This window comes from Coccinella septempunctata, chromosome 5, assembly GCF_907165205.1.
Source record: "Coccinella septempunctata chromosome 5, icCocSept1.1, whole genome shotgun sequence".
NCBI lineage: Eukaryota > Metazoa > Arthropoda > Insecta > Coleoptera > Coccinellidae > Coccinella > Coccinella septempunctata.
Window position 1 is genome coordinate 6203902 of NC_058193.1, and position 27884 is coordinate 6231785.

General features: G+C 36.1%; 2 protein-coding genes across 6 annotated transcripts in view; one reads left to right on the top strand and one right to left on the bottom strand.

Moving 5' to 3' along the window:
* Window positions 1–27884, top strand: part of LOC123314392 (CUGBP Elav-like family member 1) — a 746764-nt gene that overhangs the window by 52097 nt on the left and 666783 nt on the right. The gene's annotated exons all lie outside the window — the stretch shown is intronic.
* On the bottom strand, window positions 6425–7975 carry LOC123314393. Of its 4 annotated transcripts, none has more exons than XM_044899676.1 (6): window positions 7782–7975; window positions 7612–7718; window positions 7408–7490; window positions 7318–7347; window positions 7140–7256; window positions 6425–7071 (listed from the first exon to the last, which is right to left on the bottom strand). In XM_044899676.1, the coding sequence occupies exons 2-6, from the start codon at window positions 7701–7703 to the stop codon at window positions 6530–6532; spliced, it is 864 nt and encodes a 287-aa protein (XP_044755611.1). In that variant the 5' UTR covers window positions 7704–7718; window positions 7782–7975; the 3' UTR covers window positions 6425–6529. The 4 variants fall into 4 exon arrangements, with proteins under 4 accessions (XP_044755611.1, XP_044755613.1, XP_044755610.1 ...); XM_044899678.1 differs by having other exon boundaries at window positions 6425–6667; window positions 6831–7071; window positions 7318–7490; window positions 7782–7971; XM_044899675.1 differs by having other exon boundaries at window positions 7318–7490; window positions 7782–7974.

The window sequence follows — 27884 nt, forward strand, 5'->3', positions numbered from 1 at the left end:
AACTAAGGTTCTTAACATCCTCCCTAAAGTTTACATTCGTGAATGTACCAAAAGAGTTGGTTATTAGAGTAATTAGGAAGCGGTGGAGGTATATGTCCAATTTCACATATTTAGATAAAGATGTGTTTATAACATTGGTCGAAATGGTCTTTGATAGTAGTTATTCTGCATTTAATGGTGCCTACTTCAGGCAAATATATGGCACAATAATGGGTGACCCAGCCAGCCCATCATTTGTAAATCTTGTAATGAATGATTTATTTGAGTTTGTAGTTGACCAAATTCCATTTGTTGCTCCCCTGCTTAGACTATATGTAGACGATATAATCGCTTTAATACCTAAGAATAGTTGCAATTTCCTACTACAATTACTCAATTCATACCACTCTTCAATTGAGTTCACCATGGAAATGGAGAAGCAAATGTGTCTGTCATTCCTTGACGTTACTATCATCAATGAAAATAATAGACTGTTGTCTAAGTGGTACTATAAGCCAGCAAACTCCAATCGCTTACTGAACTATCATAGTAACCACAGTGTACCCCAAAAAACAAATGTAGCCTATAATTCATTAAAAAAATCCTTAACCCTTAGTGACTCCAGTTTCCATACCGAAAATTTAAAAGTGGTTAAAAAAATCCTAATAGACAATAATTATCCAATATACTTCATTAATAAGATCATAAAAAGAGTTGTTGAACATTTAACTAGTGCGGTGAATAATCCTGATGTTGGGTTGGACCTTGAGATGAGTGGTAAGAGATATTTTAAATTTCCATTTATACCAGACCTCTCTTATAAGATAAAAAAGATTTTCAATGAATATAATTGTCTGTGTGCGTTTTATAACTTGAATACAACAAAAAAGTTTTTCACTCGTCTCAAGGATCCGACCCGCTCAGAATTGCAAACAGAGGTAGTATATAAGATCCCCTGCCTGGACTGTGAAAAATGTTACATAGGACAGACCAAACAGTATGTGAAGGAAAAAATAAAACAACATCAAACAGATCTAAAAAGTGCACGCAACATAGACAAAACAGCCCTTACTAACCATGCAATAAAGGAGAAACATCAATTTGATTTTAATAATATCACAGTTCTCGACAGAGAAAAGTTTACTTGCAAACGTAATATTAGTGAGATGCTTTACATAAAAATGAACAACTCTGTAAACTTCAGGGAGGATGTTAAGAACCTTAGTTTAGTGTATGACTTTTTACTAGATATAACATGACAGGAAGATAATGGGTGAAGTAGTGGAATGTAATTTTGTTGAATATAATTTTTAATATAGTATTTCAGAAGAATAATTGAGCCCATGAGTCTTCTTCTCTTTTTCTTTTGTTTAGTTCTGTGTAGTCTACTGACAGCTCAGTGGTTTTGTCCACTGCGCAGTATTTCTGTAAGTTTGTGAGGTTATGGTTTTATAATTTGACTGCTTTGATGTGCACGTGCGATTTTTGATATTATATTGCTTTAATTTAGCTAGATGTTCCTTTGTGTAGTATTCTTTGACTGCATTCAACATAGCAGAATATTGGTAATACCTACATTATTTCCTTGACGATTATGTACCTGAAACTCAATTAATTTTACAGCCTTGAAAAAGAGGATATACAAAAACATTCCCGATATTTCTTTTTATTTATTTATGTCATGGATGAAAATATCGAACCAAATGTCAAAATTATTTTATATATTTTTATGAATTTGAGTAAATTAGAGAAGAGATTTCATTTTGTGTGAGTAGATATGCAACACCGAACCCCAGACACTTTTCAGACCAAACCCAAACCATTCCATGAGGAATTCTAAGCTCCATTTTTCCATTTTTGTACAATTTTTCTTAGTCCATTAAGGTTGAAGGTGAAGGGTGATAGGGTGAGATTGTGAGGGGGTGATAGGGGTTGAGGATGAAGGGTGACACAATTTCTGGAATCAAAACAAACAAGAAACTTGAAAACTTCATAGAAGCAGGTAGAAAATAGTTTCATAGAATATATAGGGTTTAATCCCTTTTTGATGATTCAAACCTACCGTCCCGAAGGTTTAATCTAATCGATAGTTTAAACCATCTTTGATGGATTAACTATGTTTGATCTTAAGAAATAATCGTTAACCAAAGTTTAAACCCTCATTCTCGGTTTAAACTGCCATTAATCTTACGGGCCTTACTCTACAATCTTTGCTTATACCCTTATACTCTCCTGCAGTCTCTCGGCGAATAGAGTTGTACTTTCGTTCAAAGACTATGGAGTTAGGTTAGGTTAGGTTAACCTAACTTAACTCTATAATCTTACGAGGAGCTAAATGCTCATACCCGTACCGACGTTGCCACGTCTGTCGTCCACTTTTTAAGCCACAGAACATTTGTAAACGGTCAACTGTCCATCTCTGACAGCCTGTCAACTCATTTCACATGTTTTATTTATTTTTATTTTGTTATCAGAGACCGTTTATTATTTACATTTTTCATTAATGTTCTTTGTGAAATTGTGGTAGGTAATAGTTATATGAGAAAATCTGTATTGAATAGATGACCAATCCAACACAAATAACCGGGTTGCAATCACTTGCAACATGATTAACAACATCAACAACAAGAAGTTTTGAGCGGAACGTTAAATTAAACTGATATATCTACATATAACAACATAAGGGTCCTGTAACGTTCCTCGAACAATTGAAGAACAGAACAGAATCATTACTTGGAAGACTGAACCTGGTCGAAAGGCCCTCCCGGTCAAAACAAAGATTTGGAATATTATTGGCCACTCCAACCTTCTAGCCTCACAAAAATTGTGGAGGCAAGCAAAAGCGTCATTACAAGTAAAGGTAAAACTCCTTACTTGACGAATATTTTCGTTGTTCCAAGGTATAAGAGAGTGGTATTTAACTTTATCTAGAACTCTTAAGAATATTTATTTGGCAATCTGTAATAGATATATGAAAAGTAAGTTGATATTAAACTTTTGATATGATAACTATTATCATCATATATCAAGATTTCTGAATTAACTATAAATTTTCTTTCAGTGAATACAGAGAGTACAAAATTTATTGAAATTTTGAAAACAAATCAAGAAGTGGCGGATTTTATTCCCAGAAGATAAGCCAGATATACAGAAGCATTCAAGAGCTTAGCAGCCTACAAATAATTTATAATTGGTCTTTTACCTAGGTTACTCTATAAAATATTTGGAACAAAATATTTGAGGAAAATCTTTCACTGAAGGGTTAGCACAGATGAATTGATGTATATTTAGAGAAGGGAATAATGACCAACCTGTAATAAAATACTGCTATGAGGATTGTGAAACTCTGGATCCATATGGATTGCGTCTGGTAGACCATTGTTCCTGCCCTTTATTTGTACAGCGATTGTACGGGTAATAAGAGATGGAATGAATATTTTCTCAAAATGTAAATACATAATATTATATCGATTGAAATTCATTCTGGGAGGATTCTGCATCTCTTCATAAACTTTTTAGGGTTTTCACTCCCAATCTCTGAAACAAAATCAATTAAAAATGAAATCAACGATTTGCTCCTGCGTAAATTCTTGCACTAATTTGTCAGGAGCAAATTAACTAGAAAAAATTGTTGCCTGACAATGAACTCAAAATAAATAACGTTGAAATAATTCTAAGTTGTAACGTTTCGGAGTCTTTATCAGACTCCTTCATCAGACGAAAAATCTCTTTTTTCTACAAGAGTGCGCGTTCAACCTTTTTCCCGCACGCATTTCAAGTTGCAAAGAGTCACTTTTCCAAAACGTGCGGGAAAAACGCCTGCTATTTCTTTCCCGCACGCATTTGCGTGCGGGATTGGATTAGCAGGGGTTTTTCCCGCACGCAAATCTTATAGAATAAATTAAATTCTATCATGTCTCTATGCACCGAACGTCAACGATGAGTAACCCATGGTAACGACATGCAGAATTACGTCTGTCATTTTATATGAATTAATCAAATGAGATATGATCTGTATCATGCAATTGATATATTTATATATTTCAAGCGCTTGTAGAAAAAATATTGTTCCTAACTCTTGCGGAAAGCGTCTTGCCCGCACTCAACTGCTTACCCGAACTCTGCTTCGCATCATTCGGGCAACGGCAGTTTCGTGCGGGCAAGTATCACTTTCCGCACTTGATAGGAAAATAATTATTTTTGATAATCTTCTGAATTGTGGCTTTTGTTTGACATTAATTGTCAACACACAGAAACAGAGACTGCATAGAAACGTTGATTCATTTAATTTTGAAATTACCGGATGACAGTTCCTTCTTTAGTAAATTGATCGCATCACTAAAATTTTAATGACGGAACCAGACCATTTTAAACGAAAAATTAAAGAGTCTACGTGTATTCTATTAGATCAAGATAATAATTTGGCAAATTGTTCGGTAGGAATAGATCATATTTGGATCAATTTACTAAAGAAGGAACTGTCATCCGGTAATTTCAAAATTAAATGAATCAACGTTTCAATGCAGTCTCTGTTTCTGTGTGTTGACAATTAATGTCAAACAAAAGGCACAATTCAGAAGATTTTCAAAAAAAGAGATTTTTCCTCTGATGAAGGAGTCTGATATAGACCCCGAAACGTTACAACTTATAATAGAATTATTTCAACGTTATTTATTTTGAGTTCATTGTCAGGCAACAATTTTTTCTAGTTAATTTGCTCCTGACAAATTAGTGCAAGAATTTACGCAGGAGCAAATCGTTGATTTCATTTTTAATTGATTTTGTTTCAGAGATTGGGAGTGAAAACCCTAAAACATAATATTATGTAATTTAGTTGTATTAAATATTCTGGAAAAGATGCACTGTTTCATTGAAAAGTTGTATTCAATATAGGTATATATAAAACAGGGACACTATAGTAGTGGTAATAAACTTTATTGAAACAATGTTTCCAAGAGTGGTAATAAACTTTATTGAAACAATGTTTCCAAGGGCTAACAACTCAGGTCTTCCTGACCAGGAACAGTATAAAAATATAATCGATACAAAATAGAACTAGTAAAAAAAAACAGCATAAATATAATGAGTATAAATAAAAATATAACTAGTATAATTCAGCTCTCCTAATAATAGCATTTTTGTTGTCTCCTCGTCAAGTAATTTATGTGAAGCTTCTTATGCTAATATACAGAAATAATTTCTTCAGGAATAGGAAAAAAACTTAACTCTATTTCCTCGGCCTCCACATCCAACAACACAACAAGAAAATGGCATAATTATTCACTTCCTGCTAAAATACTGTGTGACTTTGCCATTGAATACTTTCATTACCATTACTGGCATTAATAACGCACATTTAACACTGTTGGCTGAGGAATCACTAGGACTAACACCACCATCAAATTAAAAACAAAAATAATGCATTTCAATGTACGTAAAATAATATTCCAAATTATGTATTATTTTTGCCTTTACAACACCTCCACAATTTTATTTTGACGTCTATCTGACAGCTGGTTGAAGTTTCAGTACTGAAGTTGACAGTTTCAGAATGAGAAGTAGACGTGGCAACGTCGGTACGGGTATGAGCATTTAGCTCCCCGTCTATAATCTTTGCTTTCGTTGACTGTAGGTCACGTGGTATTATTTGGTTTCTACAGAGTAAAGGCACAGTATAGACACCAACCAGTAGTTGCACTCTAGATCAAATGAACTGAATTATTTACTCCTCCGAGAACACGCGCATCATTTCGGCGCGCATGAGAAAATGCGCGGCAATTTTAAAGGGAATTATTTTACGAGAAGAATTATGAGCATTGAGGCGAATGTAAAAATAATATTATTTGATAATTATCACTTCTCAAGTATTATTTCGAAATTTTTCATGATTTTCTATTTGAAATGATTATCGTCAGGGGAAACTGATGCATTTTTAGTGCATATGTCCTAAAGTGAATGCGATTGTTGTGAATCAGTGTTTTTTCAGATAATTTTATGTTAATTCTCGGCTAGAAAGGTTTTTTCCTTTAGTTTCAGAGGATTCATTTTTCTAGATTTCTTATTTCCATGGTAATCAACCACCTTCTGTCACAAAGCTGCTGTGATCTGTATTCAATATAGAGCCTTTAGGTTCATCTACTGAATAGGTAATGCATATTTTGAAAATGTGCGAAGGTTTGCTCTGAAAAGTAATTAACTTGTTCATTTAGTTCATTGTTGAAACTGCTGTGACAACACATGAAAAAACTATACTGTGTTCCCTATAAATTAGAATGTTATCGTCTACTTACAATATGAAGTCAACATATTCTAGACTGATGAAATGAAAATGCAGAATGAAAAGTTCAAAATAATGAATAAAATTTTATTAATACATACATATAATACAAAAAACACGAGAAACAAATAATATATCTATAAATGTAAAATTTTTATAATTTTTTTTTTTTTGTTTGTTTTTTGTGCAATGAAGTTTCTATTGCAAAATTTAAGTGTGTAAAAAATTCTTAATCTAACATACAAACTTAATAAGTAATTCCAAGGAAATTTCTCACAAGGATTGGTGAAATCCAATAATTTGATCCAATGAGATATTGTAAAATAAATGGGTTTTTATTGACATCTCGTCAACACACACAATGCAATCCTTTGCTGCATCGTCCATATTCCTTGTCTTTAATGAAATGGCCTGAAATATGTGCTCATTTAAGCCAACAGAGAAATCCCAATTTGTGGTTATTCTACAAAGTGTTGCCTTGTGTGGCAAAAAAAATGTTTTTTGTAGAAATTGGTACACTTTGGGTCCCAAAAAGTATATTGTTAGTGCAAATTGTTTAAAAGCGACTGAATACCTATAGCCATGAGGTTTCCTTTTTCGAAGCTTCAATTGGGAGATCATAAAATCTGCCAGGGTCGAATTGAAATTTTTTCTACAAAATCGGATGAAATCTTCATCACTTATATCTACAGATTTCTTCTCTGGAGTTGCAACTAATTTTCGTTTCAAATTCTTCACCACTGATTGTAACTTTCTTTTCCTCGGAGTGGCTGAAGACAAACTAGGAGATGTTTGTGTTTCTTCTGGTTTCTTTTCTATGAATACAGATAAATATGCATAAGATATAATAGTTCAAATAAATAAGTAACGTTGAAGTCCTTACCTGGTGTAGTATATATGTTGGGGTTTATAGAAATCTCACGGCATTCATCTACGGTCTCATTATTTTCAATATCCATTGAAGATGTTGAAGCAGAAGTTGAAGCATTTACATTCACCCCTAATTATAAAAATAAATATTAATTATAACAAATAAAATCTTAATTTTCTTCAATATATACCTTTCTCACCAATGCCTTCTTTGAATAAATCTGGAAAAGAATCCTTTTTTAATCTACTTCCAGATAGCATTTTTTTAGAAAAATGCTCACTACATATTCTTTTTTTGTGGAGAAGTTCTGGTCTTTTCAGAATCCATTCTTGCCTTCCCATTTTTGGAAGCCAAATCATTTGCCTGAATATGATAGGAAAAATTAAATAAGATACCATTCACGTGCATGTACGAAGTATAGCAGTTTAACTAAAATATTACCAAAAATTTACCAACATTAACACGTGCTTATTCAATAACTCACCTGAAAGTGTCTCCTGGTATGAGAAAAAAACTAAGTTTAGGATTCTTAACACTACTGTTTTTGCAATTATACACGCTGCAATAATTCACCATTTTGCACAAATATATTTACTTGGGCTGAAGGACCTAGGTCGATGGCCATAAAATAAACTTTTTTTTCTCTCTCTCTATTTACTTCACACGATTATAATTGCTACAATTTACCAGAGACTGTCTCTAATGTTCACCTTTACTTCTGCTTAACTTTCAAATTTCAAATGCTCGAATTCGAAATGCTGCTCAACAATTTGAGGTTAGGAGCACGGAAATGATGCGCGAGTCATAAATGGAGTAACAGAAACCAGGGAGTGCGACTACTGGTTGGTGTCTATACTGTGGTAAAGGCAAGCACACATACAACGGCATCGGACGGACGGTACGGATCGGAATAAAATACTTTCAATGGAACTTAATGGAGCAGCGTACATATGTGCGGACGGCAGGCATCGCATTTCAAAAATCCGACGGGAATTGAGGAACGAGAATGAAATTCCGTTCGATGCGTGCCGTGCCAGCCGATTCCGACATAATTTATGCTGTTGAAAAAAATATTGAATAAACGAACCAGTATTAGTCGGAGAGCTGGCGACAAAAATCAGCAAGAGTTTTATAATGGCCCATAATTAAATATGCTTTAGTATTGAGGGTGTACATGAGTCAGCACCAACACGCAAGATCAGGTAGTGGAACACATGGCAGTGGCGCGCTTTGATAAATGTAAAATTACAACATGCTCTACAAGTGTTTTGTAATGATTCGAAATTGTCAGTACACTAGTTTACAGTACCAGAAAACGTAAGAAAGTGGTCAGACCGCATTTTTGTGGAACACGGCGTGTCAGCACGCCACATTAGTTGCTGCCATAACGATGTAGGTGCAAGAGTTTTGTAATGGCTGGAACTTGACTTCAGTGAGTCAAAGCAATCCTTCATCAACTTAAACGCAAATATCAAGTCAAGAAGCTCAACGTGGTATTGCGAACGGACTTGGTTTATACCGAGAGTTACATAAACATTTGTAACCATGTTATATAGAAATCTTATGAACCTGTTCTAAGATGTGTTACAGTGGACTGTACTGATGAGGAACAATTATCTCGAACCGGTCTACAGTTTGAGTATATAATAATAATAAAGGGCATTTATTGAATAAAATGGTTTTAACATTTATTTCAACATTTATAGAGGGCGAGGTTCAGTTCTTTCGCTGATTCATGACCAGAACGCATTAATGGAGGCGACGATTCTTCGAAATATCGCCTCCATATTAAATATTTTCGTAGTGCCCGCGTCACTTCAAGCGAAGTACTGTGTTGCTACGGATATCTTGTCTTCAATTTATTTGAAGGTGCAATTAACAAAAGAACACTTAGAAAACTTCATTTTTTTTATAATATTTTTTTTGTAACAGCTTACTTGTTAGGTTCCACATGGTTTTTGACCGTAGCTTCTTTGAACTCTGTACCATTTTTTCTCCTTATATTCACCGACCAATTTTTCAGAAGCGACGCCAATTCTTCCACAGTCTGATTTCCATCTAATTTAAGCATGGGCAAACTACGGCCCGCGGGCCAGGTCAAGATTTTGAAACAATCACCAGTATTTTTGTTTTCTAAGTTTGACCGCCTGATAAGGAAAAGCAATGTCACCTAATACCGAGTTTTCTCAAAGCGTAAGTTGCGTAATGTTTATTATCATCTTAAAATGTTGAAGATTATACATCGAAGACGACAAATTAGCTGGAAACGTATTAGGTGGAAGAAGGACTGATAAATGGGAGCGTCATAGCTGCTGAAGTGAACCAAGTCCATGCAGCCTAGTTTTGGGATACATGACTTAGGCTAGAATATAAGCATATGCTTACATTCACTTTACAAAAATCTGAAGAAGTCACTTTTGAATTAATTTGTGATAAACAACTTCTATGTCATGTATCTCAAAACTAGGCTGCATAGACTTGGTTCACTTCAGCCCTGAATCCCTCAAATAAAAGTCCACCAATTTGTTATTCAAATTGCATAGAGTTATGCTCGAGGCTCAGCCTTAGTACTGCGTGTGCATCTGGCAGCGGCTGGCATCATTTATTGTAATCCCCAGAAAAAGCAAAAGTCGCCAAATCTCCTTCGATGTTCCAATGACTGCATCACAGAACACAAATAGTGATGCATGGAATCCAAAACTTGCAACGAACGGCTTGTTGCTGAGCTCCAAACATGAAGGCAGTATTCAAGTGTGATTAATACATCAAAATTTATTCAATTATTCGATTCTGCGTAGTTTGAATCGATTAAGTAACGGTTTCCTTCTAAATGGAAATTTTTGTGCTTTAAGAACGGTATTAATTATTGGATCTAACATTAATTTTAGTTTAGCAAAAATTGCGCGCAACTTAGCATAGGTGTAGTGTTCTAGTTCTCTCAATTCTAAACTAAATTATTTTGGATTTGCTTGGGAGTCTTGGGACCTCGAGTTATAGCAGTCAACAGCACGGTTACTGAGATGATGATATTATGCTCGTGGTGGTTAGTAACGAATCACGCATTAAAATTTTCGTTTGGTTCGTTGTCAACGTCTGTGTAATTCGAAGTATTTATGACCTTTTGATTTTCATTGATGAGAGCAACAAAAATATCACATACTTTTCAAAAATTTCAAGAAACAAACAATCACGTCCTTCAAAGTACCTTTGACTAATATTTACAACATTAATACTGCAGGGAGGAGCACCAAATATGACGGGCGGAATCTGGTATCGTGGGTATATTTAATGAATAATCATAATATCTCGGGAACAACTGCATATTGTTATGTGAACAGGTGTTTTCCACTATGAAACTATGAATAACAGCGTAAGCAACCGACTATAAATGTGCCTGCAGATTACTCTAACGTGACGTGGGCCCATGTCATAATGCGCATGATTCAAAAATCTAACATCGGATTTTGCGCGGAAGCGTTCAATGTGGGAACGTGGAATACACGTGCCAACGTCACGTCTGACTAATTTAACGCTTCCGCAAAAAATCCTATATTAGATTTTCGAATAATGCGCATTATGACTTGGGCCCATGTCACGTCAGAGTAATCTGTTGGCACCTTTAGTGACCAGCTTTTAGCATCATCACGGCCAATTTCTACCAGAGTATGGACAATTTTTAGAAGCTCAATCACAGTTTCATTTTTCACATACTTTTTCGTATCCTACCGAACAATAATTAATTTTTGTCATTTTTTTTACTTTTCTAGATTTGATGTAAAAATCGAAAAAAAGTTAATCACTTGTAAAAATGTGTATTTTTTTTTGGCCCGCCTAGGTAATTTTTCATTTTATCTGGCCCTCCCCTCAAAAAGTTTGCCCATGCCTGATCTAATTGATAGTTTCTATCAGTACAAAAGTCCATAAATGCTTTCCACACAATTTTTTATTGAAATCAGTATGGCACGGCAAGGGCCTTTGAAAATGAAGGACCGAAAAAATGAAAATGAAAATATGCAAAATGCAAGAGCAGAAAAGCGAATGCTGGAGTACCGACTTCTGCCTACCTGCGGCTTCACAGTACGGCTGAATTCTTCGTCTAGGCACTCACTCGCGAAATAGTCACTTTAGCTGAGGTTCGAATTCGTGGATTATTCGAAGAAAATTAATATTATACGGGAAAATTGGTCTGTAGTTCATCGGACGAGAGCCATATGAATACTGGCTTAACGACATCCGTGCAATCCTCCAGCATATGTTACGCGAAAAAATTAGATTTACATATATTAGATGGAATCTTAAAACAGCGAGCAAGCGATTCGGAAATTACGGAAAACATTAATTAGTTGCAGTAACATTACCGCCCACCTAAAATAGAATATTTTATGAGATGAAAAAAAAAATACAAAAGTGAAAAGATATCGAACATTAAAAAAAAATTTATATACACAAATATATAAAATACAATCATTGCAGTGGCAATGGACATAATTTAACCACTGGTCTCTGCAGTACACCTTGAGTAGTTCGTACAGTAGCTACCCTAGCTATTTTGTCGGTGCCAGGATGCAAGTTCTCAATGCGTCCAAGTCGCCAACGTAATGGCGGAATTTGATCGTCTTTTATCAAGACCAGTGCGCCTATTGAATAAGGAGATGAGTTGGTATTGAACCACTTTTTCCGTTGCTGTAATGTGTTCAAATACTCTAAACTCCATCGTTTCCAAAAATCCTGATGGATACGAGTTAAGAGCTGCCAACGTGATAATCGACCGATAGATAGGTGCGATAAATCGGGTTCCGGAATAGCAGTTAAGGGGGCTAAGGTAAGAAAATGGCCTGGTGTCAAAGCAGACATGTCATTCGGATCGTTGCTAAGCGGACACAGAGGGCGTGAATTGAGTACAGATTCAATCTGTGTGAGAACTGTATAAAATTCTTCATAGGTTAGAATCTGATGACCGATCACTCTTAATAAATGGGATTTGACAGATTTTATACCGGATTCCCAAAGACCCCCAAAATGAGGACCAGAAGGCGGATTGAAACCCCACTCAATTTTTTCTTCCAACACAGCACTGTGCATATAACTCGAAATCTCCCGAAAAGCTCCCCTGAAATTTGTCCCACCATCACTAAAGATGTGATTGCATCTACCTCTTCGAGCAATGAACCGACGCAATGCCGCGAGAAAAGCATCGGAAGTCAAATCGGACACTAACTCCAAATGCAATGCCTTCGTTGTAAAACATACAAAGAGACATATATACGCCTTTAACGATTTGGAGCCACGAGATTTTGACATGGTTATAAAGTATGGACCACCATAGTCTACTCCTACGCACTGAAAGGGCTTCAACTGATTGATGCGCAAGGGTGGCAAGTTGCCCATGGGAGGCTGAGATACTCTGGGATTAACCTTGAAACAGGTATTACAGCAAGAGATAACTTTGTTTATAGCTCGTCTGGCTGATAATATCCAGACCTGTTGAGTGAGAAGAAACTGTAGGGTCTGAGCACCTGGATGCAGATATATTCTGTGAAAATGCTGAATAAGAAGTTCAGTAAGGCGATGAGATGAAGGAAGTAGAGCTGGGTGTTTGTGATCATAAGCCAGACCAGAAAATGACAGGCGACCGCCCACCCTGAGAACACCATCTTCTCCAATGAAAGGATTTAATTTTCGAAGCGATTTGGATATAGGCTTACCCGACATGAGATTATCTATTTGCTCCTTGAACACGTCTCGTTGAACCTGTTTAATAATGAAAAAAAGTGCTTCTTTGAGTTCAAATGAGGACAATCCGTTTGCCTTAGGAGCTTTTGAGTTTTTTGTGTTGTGAGCGAATCTGAAAATATAAGAAACTATCCTCTGAATTTTTGAAAGAGATGAAAACTTTGAGAGAAAGTGGTCTACAAACGATTGAGAAGTGAAAGTCGTTAAGGAGATGTGACGTTCTTCTTCTTGTACAAAATCTAAAGAATTTTCTATCTCATTACTTCCGAAGCTGATGTTTTCTGAACGAAGCCAGTCAGGGCCCGCCCACCATAAAGAACAGTTCAACAGTTCGGTTGGCGTTAAACCTCGTGAGGCGCAGTCAGCCGGGTTGTCCTTGGATTTGACATGATACCAATTTTCTGTTGAAACTAAATCCTGAATCTGAGTTGTTCGATTACTTACGAACGTTTTCCACCTATGAGGAGAGGACCTTATCCAAGTTAGGGCTACCATAGAATCAGACCATGCGAAAACTTCGTCAATTCTGAAGGCAGAACGATAAACTGATGAAATCATATGAATAAGTTTAGACAACAACAGACATGCACACAGTTCCAGTCGTGGAAGTGAGATTCTTTTTAACGGAGAAACCTTTGATTTGCCACATACGAATGATGTGTCAATGGAGCCATCAGAGTAGAAAAACCTGAAGTAGACAACTGCTGCGTAACCTTGCTCACTGCTATCTCCAGAACCATGAAGTTCACAGCGATGAAAAGGTTTCGATGCAAGTTTCCGAGGTATTTTCAAACTATCTAATTCACTCAGCTCTGATTTACACTGATTCCAGCGACGATTGACATCATCTGGAAGTGAGTCATCCCACTGCAATCCCAGTGTCCAAAGATGCTGGATCAAATGTTTTGCCAGGAAAGTGAAAGGAGAAAGGAATCCCAGAGGGTCAAAAATCCGAGAAAGTTCAGAGAGTATGGTTCGCTTAGTAGATACACAACTACTCGCCTCTGCAAAGTACGAAAATTCGTCCGACGAAGGAAACCACCTCAAACCCAGAATCTTGATTGTTGGATCGAGATCAAAATCCAAAGAACTTTGGTATTGATGATCCAACGGTATGGACAAAAGTAATTGAGAATGGTTACTACTCCACTTTCTGAGTTGAAAGCCACCACAATTCAATAAGGAAATCAGTTCCTTCTGTAAAAGTTTCGCCTCTTCTAAATCATCACAGCCTGTAACAACATCATCAACATAAATGTCTGTGAGTAGTATTCGACAGGCATTTGGAAATCGATCCTTCTCATCCTTGGCCAATTGAGATAAGGTTCGAAGTGCAAGAAAAGGAGCCGGCGCCACTCCGTACGTAACTGTGTTCAGCCGAAACACCTTTATGGGATCCGATGGAGAAAACCGCCACAGTATTTTTTGAAAATCACGATGTGAAGGTTGAATTAATATTTGTCGGTACATTTGTTTGATATCGGCTGTGAAAACAAACCTATGGACACGAAAATTCAACAAAATTCCTATTATATCTTTCTGCAATTTTGGACCTACCAAGAGCGCATCATTCAAAGATAATTTACCCGGTACGCGTGCTGAAGCGTCAAAAACAACCCTCAACTTTGTTGACGGACTATTTGGTTTAACTATACAATGATGAGGAATGTAAAACACGTTCTCATTGTCAGAACTTGAAGAAATCAATGTCATATGATTTCTTTCCAGGTATTCCCTCATGAAATTACAGTATTCCTCGTAAATATGCGGAGTCTTGACCAATCTATTTTCAAGAGAGAAAAAACGACGTAATGCAAGAGAATATGTGTCACCAAATGAAATTGTGGAATGATCAGGTTTAAATGGTAAGGCCACCGTGTAGCGTCCAGAGGCATCTCTCGAATAATTCTGTGCGAACAAGGTATCGCACAGATATCAGATACGGTAGTATCTGAAACCTCTTCAATCTCCCAGAATCTTTTCAACGAAAAGTTTAAAGAGGACTCGGATAATGACAAATGAAATGTGTTAACTGATATGCTCGGTGATTGAATCTTCCCCATGAAGATCCAACCAAATATCGTCTCTAGTGCAGTCGGTTCCAAACCGTTTCCTTCAATGCGACCATGCCGAAGTATTAAAGAGAAAATATCTGCTCCAAGAAGGAGATCGATTGACTTCGGGATGGAAAAGTCCGGATCGGCTAATTTTTTGTTATCGATACAAGTCCAATAAGAAGGATTGATAAAAGAACTTGGCATTTGTGTACATATCTTTGGAATAATAACAGCATCGAATGTGAAAGACGGATTTATTTGACCCGTTGGACGAATAGTACATTCGGTGCTACCATTAGCAGTAGATGAGCCTTCCCCAATACCATTAATAGAAAGTGAAGATTTACAAATTTTCAAACCTAATTTATTCACACAAGATTGAGTTATGATATTTATCTGAGAACCACCATCCAAAAGAACTCGGACCTTTTGAAATCTACCCCAAGAATCGCGAATTTCGACTTGAGCAGTTGCCAAGAGGACGGTTGAATTTGAAGAAACATTCGTTAAAACTTGAGCTGAACCTGAAGTGGAACCTGATGTGCTTGCACTGTTTGAATACAAAGTTTCCGTTAAAGGATTATTATCGGTAGTACTGCGCATGTGTAATAGGGTATGATGTTTACCGTTGCACGTACGACAATTTGATTTTGAAGAGCAAGTACTCATCTGATGTCCTGAATGCAGACAATTGATACACCAGTTTTTATCTTTCACAATTTTGAAACGATCCTGCGTGGATTGTTCCAAAAATGTTGGACATTTGTAAATACTATGACTTAATTTATAATAATTGCAGCTTATGTGTTTCTTATTTGAATCATTTTTGGTTTGAACAAGAAGTGCAGAATTTCGTTTCTACATTGAGACAGAACTAGATTTCGAACTTTGAGAATTCGAAACTGCTTGAGTCTTTGAAGGAATAGAAAGCGCGGCAGACTCCAATGATATACATTGATTCGTGAGGAAATTTCGTAGATTAACAAATGAAGGAATATCCGTTGAACACTCATGTAATTCAAAGCGCTTGATCGAAGCTGAGTCCAGTTTCTGAATGAGAAGATGAAATAAAACAAAATCCCATTGATCAGTAGGTAAACCTAAATTCTTTAATACCGATAAATTTTCCGCAAAAACCTCCAGGATTCGCCTAAGGCCTATGGATGAATCATTCTGCAGTTTTGGAACATTGTAAATTTCCCTCCAACAAGTATTAGCAAGAAGTCGTTTATTCTGATACCTTTCAGTTAATGTCTGAAAGGCATTTTCATAGTTTTGAGCAGTCAGTGGATATCCTTTTAATAGACTCAAAGCATGAGAAGAAAGTGAACTAAGAAGGTATTGAAACTTTTCTATCTGACTTAAGTTAGAATTTTCGTGCACCAAGCTTTTGAACATATCAAAGAAAGTAGGCCACTCTTTATAATTCCCATCGAAAATGGGTAATACTATTTTTGGAAGTTTCACATTCGGCGAACTGAGAGAGGGGTTACTATTTTCCTGTTTTACTGAAGGAAATAAATTAACGTAACTCGTCTTAATGGTGTAATAATTATCCATGAAGGCCGTTCGAGTAAACCTTTCAGCTTCTAATTCAGGTTCTTCGGAAGAAGCTATAATAGATACAATTGACGAATGTAAATTTTGAAATTCGACGAAAATTTCCTCAAGTCTTTCAAATCTTAACTTGAATCGTACGTGGAGACTTTCGTCAGTAATGGCAGATTGCGCTAGATTTAAGATTTCTTCAAGATCGTCACTTAGTATCTGTCGACGAGCTTTGAGTTGTTTCAATTTTGTTGCCATGATTAGTGGTTATTCAAGGTATACTGCAGAAAACAATGTGTTATTTGAAAATTCTACCTGAATAATTTTAAGAATGAGTAAGTACAATAATTGTTGAAATGAAACAATATAGATTCAATAATAAATTGTTTTGAAAATGTGAAATTTGAAAGTTTGATTTTATTGTTGATCTTTTGAAAAGAGGTTATGAACATAGATCAGAAAACAATCAGAAGTTGTCTATGTTCTGAGAAAATGGAAGATGACTTAATTGACATTCAAAACGACAGGTTATGAACATATATCTATTATATTAGATATAGTATAACAGATATATGGTTATGAACATAAATTTGTCTATGGTCATAAGATTCCTGAATGTCAAGTTCGATATGTTATCAGTTTTTTTTTGAGGTAGGATCAATATGGAATGAATGAAATTCCGAAATGCTTGATCGCATTAATTTTGAAAACGCGGTTCGAAAATTCGGCTCGCAAAGGACCAAAATGGCACGGCAAGGGCCTTTGAAAATGAAGGACCGAAAAAATGAAAATGAAAATATGCAAAATGCAAGAGCAGAAAAGCGAATGCTGGAGTACCGACTTCTGCCTACCTGCGGCTTCACAGTACGGCTGAATTCTTCGTCTAGGCACTCACTCGCGAAATAGTCACTTTAGCTGAGGTTCGAATTCGTGGATTATTCGAAGAAAATTAATATTATACGGGAAAATTGGTCTGTAGTTCATCGGACGAGAGCCATATGAATACTGGCTTAACGACATCCGTGCAATCCTCCAGCATATGTTACGCGAAAAAATTAGATTTACATATATTAGATGGAATCTTAAAACAGCGAGCAAGCGATTCGGAAATTACGGAAAACATTAATTAGTTGCAGTAACACAGTATTTTTTATTATATTTGCTTCTATAATTTCATTGATATTCTCGTCGTATTGTGTCCAAATCATGAAATTTTGAAATATTAATGCCCGTTTGCACCGTTTTCGCTGGTAGCTATGGTTAAACTGATCGATGTTTAATATTTAAACGTTGCTAAGCGGTTGCCGATTTGCACCGTGAAATCATAATCGTTGTTTACTTCAATCATCGGTAGGTTTGGTAACACCACCTACGGCATGAAAAATTTAAGATTTCAGCCAAGCACATCATAGAAGATAAATTAAAAAGAAAAAGAATTCAAGGTTTTGTGACTGAAGTTCTTTTGGAGTTTCGGTCGAATTTTATAGCAACACAAATAAAAAACACAATCAATCGAATTTGAAGTATTAATTCAATCAACGTCTTAATCGAGCTTCAAACTGGTAAATTTCTATGTTTAGTGTAAACAGCGTTTAAGGGCCTTATAATCAACGTTTAGGAACGGTGCAATCCGGTTAAGAACGTTGTTTAAGAATATAATCGTTGTATAGACAAACGGCGCAAACGGCCATAAATATTTCAAACGCCAAAATCTAAATAAATAATCTAATTGTATTCATAGCAACATGATAAAGTGAAAACAGTCTATGGGATATGTTTTCAGTATATAATGTTGTTCTGAGTGGTTGTGTTCAATCAAATCACCTCATATTAACTGATTTCATTGGATTTCTACTAGAGCAAAAAATATTAATCTAAATCACTGAAATAACTTTACGTCAGAACTGCCTTGAATTTGTAGGAACAAATGGGCATGAGTCTTTTAGGCTGCCGTGTTTAAAAGTAAAGGCGGAAACACATTATTAAAACGCGACGCGACCCGATGAAACGTGATGCGTGTTGAGTCGAATCAAATGTGTTGTTTTATATAGACCAAAATCATACTATGAACTCCCGCCGCAACGCCACGCGCGTACACTTCACCCTAGTGGAGTAACGTTAGACTGTAAAATGATTAAATGTAGGAACCCACGGAACATGCATTGATTTCGAAAAAAACTTTTTTATCAGATTCTTCATATTCCCTATGAAAATGTTTATCCATCAGAAATCGTTGCTCCTTCCGACACGTCAATTTTGTCAAAAATATACAGGGTATCACAATAGTATCGGAATTGTTAGAATTACTTGGCGTGAGAGCATTTTAGAGAAAAAGTTTTTGAACAAATGTTGCAGGGTTTTTCTCTGGCTATCAGATGGTGACTATGGTTTCGACCAAGGTCAATTGCGTTTTTTTTCTTGGAAAACCTCGTAGTTGGGACACCCAAAATGAAAATAGCGAGAAATTTCGAAATATGTTCTTAATTTATGCCTTCCTTCTGACCTTGAAGCCCCCGCAACTTGAAACAAGCAAAAGTAATGGATCGGCACAAAAAAATACAGAACAATTTCAAGGAAAATATTGCCCAAAGAAGTTCAAAGGTTTTTCTCCACTATGCCATGATGTATTCGGCCGTGGCGCTGACCTTGAAAGCCTTTTATTCAATGAGATCCTATGATTTTGGAAATCGAAGAAATATGTTTGTCCCATTTAGAAGACCGCTTTCTATCGTGAAATGACCTTGATGATCGCGGAATGAGTTAAAGATAATATAGAATAGCCAACATGAAACTGACATATACTTCTAGAGTTCTGAAATGCCTTCCTGGCAGGTTATTCTGCCTCTTTAGCACATTTGAAACATAAAAGTTCCAGACGTCATTTATGTTACTAGCATGGCCCATCCCTGAAAGTTTTAGAAGTATTTATCGTTCATTTGTAATTGTTTGAAACGAAGGTTAGTAAAAATAATAGTTTATTTTCCTGTCAAAGTATGTATATGAATAAACATTATATTGATGCTAAATTAGATTTTATCAATCATCATCAACCTCGTCAACTCACTTTTAAGGTTGGTTTCTTAAAATTTTTGGCATTCTTATGTCAATGAAGAAACTGGAAGAAGTTGGTGAAATTTTGTGTTCGGAGAAGATTCATCACAATGAAAAACTATATTCATCACTTCAACTGTTTTTTTGGTTTTTGACGATAACTCGGTCAATTTTCGAGGTATGGAAACGGTCTTTGGACCATTTTGTAGAAAATTTTCAAAGGTATGATCCCCAGTAAAAAAAAATTTTGAAGTACCTACTGCACTTTCAAAATTATTATCTTCAAATGCATAGGAAAAGCGAACTTTTACTGTAAGATGCAAACTTCAAAGGTTCATAACTCAGTAATTTTTGATGCTACATAAAACAAACGAAAACCGTTTTAGACTAAATGGAAAATATTTCATTTTTGCATTGTTGTTATAATCCCGATATGCTTTAGTTTTTGGTTAATTTGAGAAATAATTAAATTTCTGTTCAATTCTAAAAATATCTTCTCACTTGATTTTGTTTTTTATTTTCCAAACCGGACATACCAGACGGTCCAAACTACTGGAATACCTTGACAGTACTCAAGTGCTAGGAAGTGTAAAATGATTACGTCTATTCTCTATTCTGGTGGTAATGATGTGGGAATTGTTAAAAAAAATTATGCTGAAAAATGACGATATTGAAGTTTTGACTGTTATAGCTCCGTCAATATTCGCACAATTCATTTTTGATAGAGTTATTTTGAAAGCTCTTCAAGTTTACTCAAGTACTTTAAAAAAGGTTCCATAAATTTTTCCCGAATTTGTCTTTGTTTTTCTACTAGTTGATGTTGAACGTTTAACATTCAGTAGTTTGCGAATTCATGCTCAACATAGATAAGTCTTATCTCGGTTCATATTGCATTCAGATACTTCGTTATCAGCTAGTTTGTTTTGTTTTTTATTAGGCTACAATTTTGCTTATAACAAGTTTTTCGATAAAGCTTATAGTTTTTCAGTTATTCCTGAAAACCTGTTCGAAAACGTGGCTATTTCAGGTTTAAAATCTTAGGTATCAATCGCAAATAACTCGAAAACTATTGATTTTACAGAAAAACTGTTCGATACATTTTTGCTCAAATTCAATCTCCCTTACTAGTTCTGAGGGTTATTTCAACTCTACTGCTTCAGTAATTTAATTTGTCTATAAATAAATAAATAAATAAATAATAAGAAACAACAATTATTTTTGGGTAAACTTTGTCAAAAAAAGTACAACAAATAATTTGCAGCAAAAATTTATTTTTTTTCATAAATGTTCCCTGGGTTCCGAGGCATAAACCTTACGGCGCTCCGTTACCCGTCCAAGACGCGTCAGCTGGCGTCGCGTTTTAATAATGTGTTTCCGACTTAACAAACCTCTACTTTCCTTTAATCCTAACAATCTTCCATTGTAATGAATTTTACTCAGGTCTAACCTTAAAAAGTGGATCTTTCATAAATAAAGGAACCCCTATGTGTGTAGTGATTAAATTTAGACATGAAATGTGACGTGTGTTGAACGATTGAATTCATATTTGATGGAAAAATTGTTTTCGAAAGGACACTGAACTATAAAATCCAAATTAAACCTACTTTAATATCAGTATTTTCTCCGTCCTTAAAGCTTTTAATTATAGCATTCACGACTATTCTCAATTCTTGATTGTCGGACTCACTTAAAGCGGGCATAAGATAAGAGAACGCTATTCGGAATACTAATGAAATAATGAAGCGCGAGCTCTGCAGTTTTCCGCATAATTAATTCCCTAGACATCAATCAAAATAAGATCACTGGTGGCTGCAGATCTCGCAACATTCTTGCCTCTCCTCGTGATTCTAACGAAGTTGACGTCCCGAATTTGCAAGCTCATCGTGCTCCTTGTTCATTGGAATCGGATTCATGGAATTTGACAGTTTCAAGTCGCGGCGTGCGGCGTCGAGATGACTGAATTGTGCAGGCTCAATTTCTTTGGAATTATTTTTCATGGCAGGTGTACCGAAATTATGTCCCCGTCAAAATTTGACGGGGTCCAAAAGCATTATAGAAATTTATTGAAATCAATTCGCCAGAAAAGCCTTGTTTTCGAAATACAGCCATTGAAGGGAATGCCCTAAATATATAATTCCTTATTGGGTCAAAGTGAAAAGATTGTGCCAGGATAACTTTCACCTTATATTTAAGAGAGTGGAGAAAAAGAACATAGAAAAACTGCATATTAGAGAATGAACTAATCCAACCAGTTGAGAGAACGGAATTGGGTGATTTCATTAAAAACTACACGAATCTTGAAAGACCACACGAAACCAGGATGATATTAGGACTGGGCCCCAAACATGCTATAGCTCCGAGAGACATACCCCAATTGCAGTCAATAAAAGACATATAATGTTGTTTGCAAAACGTTACCAGAGATGAAGAGGAGAGAAATTCCATTAGACAGAGATGCGTGAATACTATCAACAACTTCAAAAGATACCATAGAGCCCGAAATGACCCCCTAAGAAAACACTACAGAATCACATCAAAGTTTATCAGAAACCATCCGGACATCACAGTGAGCACCTCAGACAATGAAAACAACACGGTAATAATGTATACAGGGTGTTTCCTAATTGAATGTCAATATTTATAGAGGTGATTTTTGGTCCCATTTTAAGAAAAAAACATGAACATATGTCCTAAACGTCTTACCTTTTGAGATACATGGTGGTACGCCACTGACTGTATTCAACTATGAGTATATTTGATCTCTTGAATTCTTTAAGTCCGACGCACGGGTTTCATCTGAAAAATAAAATCTACGTATGTCTATCTATGTATGTATTAAGGATATTGTTATGATCATGCAGATAAACGGTTTTTCAAGTGATCAACTTTGGTAAGAAATGATTGGAAATTTCAAAAATTATTTTTATTTCAGGAAAAATCTGTGGCGTTCCAAATATCTGCCAAAATAGGTAAGTCAAATTACGTACGAACGCCACTGGTGGAAATTAAGAAAAAAGAGATACATTAAAAAATGCCTCTTGATTCATATTATACATGTATGACAAATTTTATTGAAATATTTGAAGTGGTATTGTAGATATTGATAATAAATGATTTATTTTTGAAAACTTTACCACCCTGTGTCTCAAAAGGTAAAACGTTTAGGACATATAATAATAATAATAATAATAATAAAGGTCTTTATTCAATTCCATGAATTAGAAATAATCAATCAAATACAATATGAGGTAAAAAGAAATTGAAAAGGCGAGATCCAGTACGCTTCATCCAGCGCACTGTTCAATCTAACCCCTCGATTCATTGCTTCCAATTGAGGCAAAAAAAGTGTAACAACATACAGTGTTTGGGTTTGTACAAAAACACCCTTTGTGTAAAAACCTTTTTATTTTTACCCAGTTTTTTCGACTGACAACTTGTTTTAATCAATTTTTATTTTTACTGTCAACTACTCAAAAAATACTTGATTTGAACATTCAGAAAAATAAATAATGTAACGAAAATTAATCTTCAACATTTTCTCCTCCTCGTGAAGAACCTATTTCTTCACCCATCTCTAAACACTCTACCTTACATGGCTTGGATACTGCTCTACGATAAATACCACTTTTTAATTTAATGTCTACAACTTTAACTTTGCCATCCTTTCCTGGGTACGTCTTGTACACTACTCCTTTAGGCCAATTGTTTCTTGGCAACTTACTATCCATCAAAACTATTAAATCAACTTCTTTCAAATTTTGATTCTGTTCGAACCATTTCGTGCGTTTTGTCAAGGTAGGTATGTATTCCTTGACCCACCTGTTCCAAAAATGTTCGTTTAAATTTTCAGCTATGAGCCACTGTTTTCTGACGTTCCATTTTGTTCCATCGAAAAGTCCAGGTGGTTTCAAAATACTAGAACTCCTATTTAGAAAATGATTGGGAGTAAGGCTTTCTTCGTCTTCCGGAGATGAAGATATGTAGGTGAGAGGGCGGTTATTCACTATGTGTTCAGCTTCTATCATAACTGTGTGAAAAACTTCTTGTCGTGGTGATCTATTCTTAAGAATTATACTTAAAGTGGTTTTCATAGATCGAACCATCCTCTCCCATGCTCCTCCCATATGTGGACTACCTGGAGGTATAAACTTCCACTCTATACTTTCAGCGCATAAACCTTGTCTTATTACTTCCAAACTCTTCATAAGCTTTCTTAAGTTCCTTCTTTGCAGCGTGAAAATTCGTTCCATTGTCTGTAAGAAACATCTGCGGTTTTCCTCTCCTCGACATGAAACGTTTTATCGCCAGAAGAGTTGAATCAGTGTTTAGTGTCTCAGCAATCTCAATGTGTATAGCTCTTACTGGCATACATGTAAATAGTACACCATACCTTTTTTCGTGGTCAAGCTTGATACAACCCTCAAAGTTCAAGACGTAAGAGTGAAACGAGGTATTGAATGCGGCAGCGACCATCATATACTTGTGGCAAATATAAACTTCCCATGGAAAGGACCACTTACGAGAACAGATAACAACGATGAAAAACCAGAACGAACAATTGAACCAGATTTCAGAGTACACCTTCTCCAGGACACAACAATCAAAGAATTATACCAGGAAAGTCTTGACAAAAGATTGATCGAGTTTGGGTACGAAAGTTTGGAGGACACGTACGCACACATCAAGTGTTGCATAAGGGAAGCAGCACTGGAAACTCTGGGCAGAAAAGAGGATGGAAGACGCGAGACGTGGAATGAGATGACGGAAGAAACGAGAAACTGTATAAAGGAAAAAAAGGAGACTTATAAAAAATGGTTGAGCACGCATAACTCGAAAGATCTTGAAAGATATAGAAAAAAGAACAGAGAAGTAAAAAGACTAGTTACCAAAGAGAAAAACGAAATGTGGAAGAAGAGGTGCATCAACATAGAAGAACATATCGGAGGTTCAAAAAGCAGGGAAGCATACAGGGCCATGAGATCACTCCAACAGAACACCAAAGAGGGACTTCACGTGGCCTATATTCAGAACAGTCGATGGCAGGAGTACTACGAAGATCTGCTAACAGAAAAAAGACCTGGTTCCTCCAGCACATCTACTAACATCAGCAATCTAGACCAGAGAAGTATGGAACAACCTATACACGTCACACTAGACGAAATTAAAAACATTGTTAAACACCTCAAAAACAATAGATCACCTGGACCCGGTGGCATTAACCCGGAGCTATTCAAACACGGGTCAGAAAAGTTATTGCGGATCGTACGGAACATGTTTGAAAGAGCCATAAATGGGGAAAATCTGCCTTCAGAATGGATGGAATCCTATATAACCTCGATTTTCAAAAAAGGGGACAGAAGGAAGTGCGAGAATTATAGAGGAATTAGCGTCATATCGACAATGGGTAGGATGTATGGTAGACTGCTGAAGGGGCGACTGGAGGAGAATATAAAAAGCAAGATTGGAGAAGACCAGGCTTCCTTCACAGTAGGAAGATCATGCCAGGACCATATATACACGATACAACAACTCATCGAAAAAAAATAGCCAAAAACAGAGCAGTACATATAGCTTTTGTGGATCTGAAAAAGGCCTATGATTCTGTACCACGCATAAAGATCTGGGAAGCAATAGAGAAACTCGACATACCGCAAAATCTGATATCTGCAACAAAAAAATTGTACTCTGAAAACGTAGTATCGGTCAAACTGGGGAGAAGACTAGGAAAAAGTTTCAAAACAACTAAAGGTCTACTGCAAGGATGCTCTACTTCCCCCAAGATATTCCTAGAAGTGGCACTAAGACCTTGGAAACGGCAATGTGAAGGTATGGGAATACCTGTAAGAAACGAACACCTATATACCCTCAGTTTCGCCGATGATCAGGTGATTATGGCACAAGATGAAGAAGACCTCAGCTTCATGGTGAGGAAACTAGGCGAGGAATATGAGAGAAATGGTCTTGAAATTAATTTCAATAAGACAGAGTATCTATCAGCTGGCATAACAGAGACATCTGACCTAGAACTAGATGATAAGACTAAATTGAAAGGTTGCAAGTCCTTCAAATGCCTAGGCTTCACCATTTCAAAAGAAGGAACAACTATAGAGGAGATCAAAAAAAGGTTGGGACAAACCAGGACGTGTATTCGGCAACTTAACGGCATATTATGGGATGACCAAATCACGAAGACAACAAAAAAAAGGATATTCAACACCATAGTCAGGAGTATTATGACATATGGGTCAGAAAACTGGGTGATGAACAAGAGAGAACAGGGAAAAATTCTAGCCACAGAAATGGAATTCTGGAGGAGCTGTGCAAGAAAGACCAGACTAGACCGAATACCGAACCAAGAGATCAGAAGAAGGATGTCAGTGGAGGACGACATACTTACCTTTATTGAGGAAAAACGACTGGAATGGTATGGGCACGTAAGACGAGCTCCACCAGATAGATGGATATCTCGAATAACGGAATGGAGTCCTTTAGGGAGACGGAGACGAGGAAGACCGCGAAGATCATTCAGAGATGAAGTGGATAGCGCAATGACAAGGAGACGTCTAGAGGATGGAGATTGGAATGATAGAGATGAGTGGAGAAACCGGTTGAGAGAGGGAAGACAGCGTCAGCTGTAAACACCCTATATATATATATATATATATATATATATATATATATATATATATAGGGTGTTTACAGCTGACGCTGTCTATATATATATATATATATATATATATATATATATATATATATATATATATATATATATATATATATATATATATATATTTACATCTGGCATACTTTATTGCGTCCTTTCAAAAAGCAACCTTATTGCGTCTCCAAGTATATTAATCTACGCAAAAAATTACGTAGTTTGGTCGTTTCAGATCTCAAATATCTTTATTAATAAAGAAGTTGATATACGCACATTATTGCGTCCTTTCATGGTCCTACCATTAGTGCGTCCGGCGTATATTTTGTTTTCATATGTAGCACAATGCTGCGTCCGAATTTTATTCAATCTTTCACCATTAGCATGTTGTTGCGTCCAGCGTAGTTGCCACATATGTTTTCGAATCTGGTACAGTAGGATTATTCGAACTCGATGACGTGATCGTATTATAACATTGGCTCCAGTTATTACAACTTTCATCTTTCAAAACACCTCTATATTTATGATGGCTATCATCCTTAGTTTGTGGACTGCTCACTTGGGGAATCGTATTTCAGAAAGTTTCAAACACTCTTCTTCAAGTGTCTTTTTGTCAAGAAGAGCTTTAGTGATTATGTAATAATTTTAAAAACGTTATATATTTCATTTTCGTTTTTTTTATAACAAATGAATGTGAGAGAGTGGTGCTCTGGAGATAACTTAAATTAGGAATGCATTAACTGCACAGTCCTATGAACAATTTGGCAGTCTGGAGAGTCACTACTCTCTCAGGGTAGTTAAATGGACGCAAATGAAATTCTCGAGTTCGATAGAAGAGTTTTTTTTTTGCTTATAGGAGGACGAAACCATTGAGCATATCCTCAGTGACTGTCCAGCGGCAGACAAGGTTCGCTCAGGTTGGTTCTAGGGGAACTCATGAACTACTCCTCCTCTGTTATCACCTGTTCCCTTTGGAAGATGGCACTGGAGGTAGAAGTTTAGCTCTTTGAGCTTGTTTGTGTGCCACAATAGACCGCTTTGGTCGCGGTAGCAGGTCTGGGGGATTCGACAGATGCGCCGAACTAACTGTAACTCTTCGATACAAAGGATATACTTTTCTCGAATGCAGGATGACAGGGGTTTCAAAGTTTGCAATACCAACATTATACACAAAAGTTGGAAATGGAATAAGATTATTGAGAGGTCAACACCCACTCAAGGGAATAGAAGCTCATCATAAAATCAAAGTCAAGGAGCTGGAGTGCTTTGGAGTAGCTAATATCCGACATATGAATCGATCTTAGGCTAGTAGGAAAATCTATCACGTCAGCAGAACAAAAGATATTAGAAAGCCAGATTAGACAAGCAAAACTGAAATTTTCATTCGAATATCATATGAGTAAACATATATGTACTTTATTTATTTCAAGAGATTGAAAGACCATGATTTGCTGTAAAAATCATCTTCTGCTTTTATGAAGTCGGCTGAGCTGATGTCGGAAACGGGAGGATTTGTTCATCAAGATGGAGTGATACTAGATACTAGAATACTAAGTAGTATAAGAAGAACATAATGCAAGTGGTCACCTCAAAATCTTGCAGGACTAGCCGTGATCGACGAAAACTCTTATGCACATCTTGTCCGCTTGCAGAATTCATACTTTATCAGGGTATATAGAGAGACACAATGCGAATTCCTTACTTCCATCT

What these genes read in the sequence shown, in the direction of transcription:
- LOC123314393 (XM_044899675.1), bottom strand. Translation starts at nt 7,703, where the DNA reads ATGGTGAATTATTGCAGCGTGTATAATTGCAAAAACAGTAGTGTTAAG. An exon ending in ATACCAGGAGACACTTTCAG is followed by an intron (nt 7,491 to 7,611) that starts GTGAGTTATTGA and finishes TATCATATTCAG; the next exon opens with GCAAATGATTTGGCTTCCAA. An exon ending in AGAAGGCATTGGTGAGAAAG is followed by an intron (nt 7,257 to 7,317) that starts GTATATATTGAA and finishes TTTTATAATTAG; the next exon opens with GGGTGAATGTAAATGCTTCA.